The sequence below is a fragment of the Nicotiana tomentosiformis genome, chromosome 8 (genome assembly GCF_000390325.3).
Source record: "Nicotiana tomentosiformis chromosome 8, ASM39032v3, whole genome shotgun sequence".
In the NCBI taxonomy this organism is placed as follows: Eukaryota; Viridiplantae; Streptophyta; class Magnoliopsida; order Solanales; family Solanaceae; genus Nicotiana; species Nicotiana tomentosiformis.
The window spans coordinates 126,138,822-126,145,637 of record NC_090819.1 but is presented as its reverse complement, the minus strand read 5'-3'; the positions used below and the strand labels follow the sequence as shown (position 1 = coordinate 126,145,637).

General features: G+C 34.9%; 1 protein-coding gene across 1 annotated transcript; it reads right to left on the bottom strand.

Annotated features, from left to right (window-relative positions):
* Window positions 1–219: 219 nt before the first annotated feature.
* LOC104107906 (PGR5-like protein 1A, chloroplastic) lies at window positions 220–5,972 on the bottom strand. Its single transcript, XM_009616830.4, has 11 exons — window positions 5,649–5,972; window positions 3,755–3,864; window positions 3,517–3,613; window positions 3,306–3,406; window positions 2,842–2,898; window positions 2,669–2,745; window positions 2,195–2,246; window positions 1,558–1,668; window positions 1,379–1,476; window positions 1,211–1,286; window positions 220–506 (listed from the first exon to the last, which is right to left on the bottom strand). Exons 1-10 carry the CDS (start codon window positions 5,842–5,844, stop codon window positions 1,217–1,219), a joined length of 969 nt encoding a protein of 322 aa, XP_009615125.1. The 5' UTR covers window positions 5,845–5,972; the 3' UTR covers window positions 220–506; window positions 1,211–1,216.
* Window positions 5,973–6,816: the final 844 nt, after the last annotated feature.

The window sequence follows — 6,816 nt, the reverse complement described above, 5'->3', positions numbered from 1 at the left end:
ATTTTGGCTATTATGTGGCATTCAAGAAAGGGAAACTCAGAACAGGGGCGAAGCTACATTTGTTTAAGGGTGGTCAATTGATCACCCTTCGTCGATATATAGGTAAAGTATTAGGCTTTAGCGGTATATAATATATACTAAACACCCTTTATCGAAAAATCTTTTTCACTTCTTTCAAGTTTGAACACTCTTGCGAAAATTTTTGGCTTCACCACTAACTGAGAAAAACAATTCAACTCTATTCAAGATGATAATCTGAATCAAAACATTCATATGATCACCTGTGCTTACACAGTGTTAAATTTTACCTGTGGTATATACATGCATAATATACATTACTTAACTACAGATTGACATGCTGCAAGTTGCAAAGCATCCAACATTTAACATAGGAAAATGGTTTTTATTTTTACAAATTGCCCTCAAAATAACCATGATATGATCTCTCTCCCATGCAGTTGGCGTTAGTGCAATCTGTTTGCAGATGTCTCACACATAGAATCGCCCTGCATTTACAGGTAAAGTTTTCAGTAACCAGGATGGTTTACCAGTTGGCATCATTTTATACCACCAAAACTACAAAGAAAAAGACATTATCCGATGCGAATGTTTTAGAACTTCAAGAGACAGTAATAAGGTTATGCCTTAAGGAACATCTTCTAGATTGAGAACTTGGTATAGAGAAGAACTGAACATAACAATGCCGCATTCGCTAATTGGTGAAACTTTTCCAGTGGTATGCATGTTATGTAGAAGTACTACTTCTTAACCTTTAGATTCTATTTTTGAAGTTAGAACAGTGGAATCACAATTTTGTTGACAAAACAAGATTTACTGCTACTCAACTTATTCTTGTCCTAATCAATAGAGGGTAAATAGTTTAGTTTCTTAAATCTGATGTCAGGAAAGAACTAGGCAACCAAAAGTCCACTCTCATCTGCAGACCGTCTTGCAAACTGGTCATTAACAGTCCTCTCAGAGGACAATAGAGCAATGAAGGGTCAGCTTCTTTACATCTATATGCTTTTTAGATTTGGCGTTGCGTTTATACTCTGTCTCGAACTGTTTAGTTCTCAATGCAAACAAGCAAATAAGCTAACTGGTTTGATTAAAGACATGGCTAGAAAATATATAGATGATAACTTGTTTGTTGTTAAAAAAAATCATCTTATGTTATCGACCTTAAGTAACAATAAAAGAGAATATGTACCTAGACTCATGCACTACTTCCTTCCGGCAATGTGATTAAACGTGTGCCAGAATCATAGACCATATCCGTCCCACAACTGAAAAAGATTATAGCAATGGTTAGACTATGGAGATATAGATAAAGTAGAGAATGATGATAAGGTTTCTTAGAAGATACTTTTGGACTTACTTTGTGCATTTCACTTTGTTAGTTTTACCTCCACTAGACACAGATAATATGGTACCGAAGAAGGAAGTGTTTTCTGTTCCACAATTCGGACAGGGGCCCTGAAATTTAAGCTTATCATGTATTAATTTGAAATAGATACAACCTTTACATCATCATATAGAAAGCTTATGAACTTATACCTTCAAGATCAGAAAATCTTTAATGATAGCGTTTGTAATTGTAAAGGATAGCCACAATATGAAGGGCAAAGCAGCAAACCACGTGAAAATGAAACTGAATGGCTCCGGAAGCTGCAAATATACGAACCACAGATTATCTTTAGTTTTGGAGAGAGAAAAAGGATCAGAGTTAGTTTTTCCCAGAGACAATCATAGACAGATTTAGAACTAATTTACAAGGAACCAGTTGAATTCTTATTTCCAACATGTGCATGAATACAAATATAGTACCACATATGCAGACTTTGCACAAGAGTAGTAGTAATTATTAACTCCTCTCACAAAGATTAGGCATAATTACCAACACCACTGGTACTTCAAATCCTTTTGAGAAACTAGTTTGAACTCCTAACTTACCATATATTGCCTCGATTAATACATTCAGAGACATTCTGCTATGCTATTTCAAATCCATCTAGAATCGCCTCCCATGTTAGTATTGTCTCATGCTTTGAGATATTCCAACTTCCTATCACTTTGCTAAAGCTAATGAACGTTCACAAGTTTTTGATCAAGCTAATGCAGAATATTCTGCACTTAATCACTTTGACTAGGGAGACAAAGAGAAGAACCAGGCAAGGGAATGATATATATTTACCTCCAAAAGATAGGTGATCTCAAATCCAGTGATATCGTCCAGGAAGAAGAACCTGTAATACAGCAGCCAAATAAACTATATTAAAGAAAATTGGGAGTATTGCTTTATGAACTAAGAACACAAATAAATATGGTGCTATCTTTTTGCCTTCCCTTTTTTTGACACGAAGTGTGAAGATCATCAAGATACAATAAAATTGATGGAAACATTAGGGTCAGGCGGAAAAAACTTTAAGAGAGAGCTAGTTATCCTTATTTTTGAAGTTGGTTGTCTGTGTTTCTTCTTCTTTTACTATATCAAACTATGGTCCCGTTCCCAAAGTATAAATGTCACATTATAAACACAGATGCGAGAAAGAACAACCTTCACACTTTCTAATACAAGTTTTCTCCTTTTCTTACTTCCTAAAAGAAGTAAACATTTTTTGTGAAGCAATTGTGAAGTTGTACTGAAAGAGAAAGAACTGCTACTCACAATCCAAGCGCAACAACAGCTGCGGGGACATTTAGCAAGAACATCCTCAGATAATCTACATAAAGGTCACTATAAACCTGCAGTAAATTTGATCAAAGGCATAATATGAGTATACATAATGGCAAAAATGTAACACGTCCTCGTAGTGCAGATGGAAAAAATGAAGGACAAACCTTTCTACTACGGAGACTGCACCGTGGACCCTCAACCACAATATCACTGCCATCCATCTAGAATTTAAGAGATAAAAATACAGAGAATTTAGAGAACAGCATAAGAGAACAAGAAAAAAGTAGCAAAGTATTTCTAGTATGGCCATGTTCATGGGGACAGTAAATAGAAGAACAGCCTTTATTGTGATAATCGAATAACCCCATATTAGCTACCAGTCAAACTTAAAAGTAGCCGATAAGAAAAGTAAGTACTAGATAATTGTTGATATTACAGAACCTGAGCTTATACCAAGTAATCAGTCACTTTATTATGCCTACAGGCAACAGTGTCAAAATAAAAATTACTTTGCTCTTACTCTTCAGGTGTTTTTTATATGTAAAGGGAAACTTCATAATAACATTCAATACCAAGCTAATACTAAACACTTAATATATAAGAATTTGATTGACTAATAGGAAAGCACCTTAAGTTTCAACTTCAGCTTGTCAAACTCTTGATCTGTCATAATCGGATTTCCAGATACATATGCCATAGAGGCTTCCAGAAATCTCTGTTCATCGGCACCTACATTAAGAGGAGTTTGCTGTCATTTAAACTACTTAAAAGCCCATATTGAAGTCATACAAGGACCATATTGTGGAAATTTTGATAATTAAAATGAAATTATTCTATACTTAGCATGACAACGCTGCTCCCTTCCCACATTAATTCTTCCTTGAGGTTATCAAATTCCTCATTTGACATGATGGCCTTTCCTTCATAATAGAATGACTGTAATACACAGCCAAGACAAAGCCATTTGTGTTTTGTTAGAAGGGGGAGTGAGAACTAGCAATGCAGATACAGAAGCCTCAATCTCAAGAAAAGAGAAAATATCAAGGGAATGGAATAGAAAAGCTGGAATTTCATTACTTGTAGTGCTTGAAGAAACTCTTGTTCCATTTCCCCCATAGATTTCTTCCCCTTCCCATCAATGCTACAATACTGCAAAATTTTACTGTCCTCATCCTCTTGGACCTGACCTGAAAGTAAAAAATGAGGTTTTATGAACGTAATATGGTATTGGACACCATAAAATGAATAAATTGGATAAGATCCACAAGTTAAACGAAAAAGAAACAGAAACCTCGGCAAAAGATTATTTCAGTTTGTATGATTGACAACTCCATAAATCTCTTTCTTTGTCTCAGCATTGTTTCGTATTTTCCTTGTATTTAAAGAGATATACATACTGAACCCAAGTAAACCTGAAGGTGGCTGAAGGCTTCATTGCATCTATAGTTGAAGGTGCAATGAGGGTTTTTTATTTTATTAAGGCCACGAATATAGAAAAGATACTATGGTGTAGGATAAGTAGCAAGTCTTTCTTGAACATGCTTAGGCACAATTGCCAAATTTTTTTAACTCCTGTTAGATAATTAGGTTGACTGTGAAACACTTTTCTTTGCAGTAACCTTGCCTCACTATAAATCGATCACGGAAAAATGTTTATTTTCCTGAGGTGCAGAGATAAGAATGTGAAATCTACTTGAGCAGACTGCAAGACTGGATGATAATTCCTTTTGGAAGCTTCCCGTATATTCTCTCAGTCGACATAGTCTTGCTATTAAAAAGCCTGGCTGTAGGGTAATTGATCACAGTTACTCCACTTAAAACTGTCATCACATTTGGCCTACTAGATCACTTCATATAAGCTGAAATATCTTAATTCATTATAGTTATTGAGATTGGTAACTCTATATATACTTTCTGTCATAACCATCTCATTAATCTATTAATTAACTTATATAGTGTTTCACAATCTACAATCTTAGGTCTCTCAACTGTGGTTTTACAGCTTTCTGAAAGAGAGAACCTGAATTTTTCTTTTAGGCCATCACTACCTTATACTGAAACAGAATTTGAAGTAAAGCCTATTTTTCACTATTTTGTATTATGAGAATTCATCATAAATTGGCTAGTTTGGGACCAGCCTTATCTGGTGACATAATTCTTATTAGCATATATAATTTCTGTCTTAGCTATCTCATTAATCTAGCTACTGGAGATCAGGCATCCGCTTCGAACCTGGCTGGTGTTACTTACGTAGTGTTTCACAATCTACAAGCCTTTACTGCTCTATGAATTAAAATCAGAGCTTCTCATTTAGGCCAATACTCCATTTTGCTGAAACAAAATTTGAATCTTGAAACGTGGCATTAAGCTAGAAATATTGAACTTCTTTACTCTCACAAGACCTGTTAGAAGTAGTCAATTGAAATGCTCTTTTTCTGACAGCAAGTAAATAGAACTAATTCTTGAGGAGAGTCTACATTTACAATAATGATGGATAGAATTAAGATATTTTGTATAGCCAAGATGGTATTTTTGGCCAATTTCCCTAAAATAATGTTACAACCTAGGCGAATCCCACATCGACAAAACACGGCAGAGATGCTGGGTATATAAGTAGATTGACCTTAGACTCTAGTGATGCACAATATTAATAGTGGGTTGGGCTATTACATATGGTACCTATCAGAGCCACTCTTGAACGGTGGTGGGGCAAACCTACCCGAGGACGTTGAGTCCCTAAGGGGATGTATGTGACACCCTAGGCAAATCAAACACATGAGAGCTGTTGTCTATACAAGTAGATTGTCGTTAGACTCTAGTGACGCATTTTAAAGCCGTGCTTGGCCCAAAACAGACAATATAACTAGTGGGCTGAGCTATTACAAATAAACTAAGGAATTTGATCCCCAGTAAGATTATCAAGTAACCATAATAAGTAAATAGAACCCAAGATGAAAACTTTAAGCCTAACCTGGCTGATCGGTAGTGGCTTTAGGGGAGAGAACCAACAACCTTTTCCGAATAGATAACTTTCTGCTAGCACCAAAAGGGATCAATGGGAGTCTTGGCGAAGAAGAAGAAGAAGATGAAGCAGAAAAGATTGGTCTTTTAAAAGGGGCATGAAAGAGTCGAGAACTTGTCATACTGAACCCAAGTTTGGTCGCCATTTAATTTTGTGACGGCCAAAATGGTGGTGGCAAATGTTAAGCGAAAGTAGAAGTTGAAAAACTCTGTGCATTGTGGGAAATCTTGGAATGTGATGGTTATGGTAGAGGGGAAAGAGTGGCAACAAATGAGAGCAATTCAAGATAAGGCTATTGTGTGGAGGGAAATTAATTGTTTTCTATCTTTATTTACCCTTCAACTAAATCTTCTTCTCAGTTACATTAGTTATTGATGTTACAAAATCCGTCATGTCAGCTTCCTATGGTTCAACACCAGAATCAAGGAACCTACGCTTGCTTGACACGTGGAGGCTTGTTTTGTTCATGTGTTTGTCACCTGGATTCTTTGTCCAATGTAATTCTCGACGTTATTTTGGTTCTCACGACATTACGGTCGTTCGGTCAATACGGTATTTAGATATTTTGATTCGGTATTTGGTTTCTTAAAATTTTATATCAATACCGTATCTAATTAAATTCGATATTGTTCGATTTTCTCCTTTCGATTTTGATTTATTCGGTTCGGTAACTTCGGTTTATTCGGTTCGGTAACTTCGATTTATTCGGTTTGAATACTAACTAGTGCATAGAGTCATAAACTGTAATATTTTTAATTAAACCACTCAAAAGTACAAAATTAAAAATATTTATTGACAAAAGTTTTGTCCAAAACCAACAAATATCAACCCAGAGAGAGAAAATTGTACATAAAGAAATAAATTTGAACATTAGAAATGTCTTATTACTTGCTTAAAGTTAATTGATGAACTTAGAAAATAAAAGAAAGTAAAATTTTAGATTTTTTATATTTATTTTATAATTAATAATATGTGTATTATGTAATATAATAGATATTTCGGTACGGTATCAGTATTTCGCTATTTTATTTTAAAATACCAAATACCATACCAAATAGCAATTTTTTAAAATTCTTAAACCAAATACCATACCGAATACCAAAATATCGAATATCAA

Coding starts and splice junctions, on each gene's coding strand:
- LOC104107906 (XM_009616830.4), bottom strand. CDS start 5,844: ATGGCGACCAAACTTGGGTTCAGTATGACAAGTTCTCGACTCTTTCAT. Junction 2,746..2,841: donor GCAGTCTCCGTAGTAGAAAG/GTTTGTCCTTCA, acceptor AATTTACTGCAG/GTTTATAGTGACCTTTATGT. Junction 1,477..1,557: donor AAGATTTTCTGATCTTGAAG/GTATAAGTTCAT, acceptor CTTAAATTTCAG/GGCCCCTGTCCGAATTGTGG.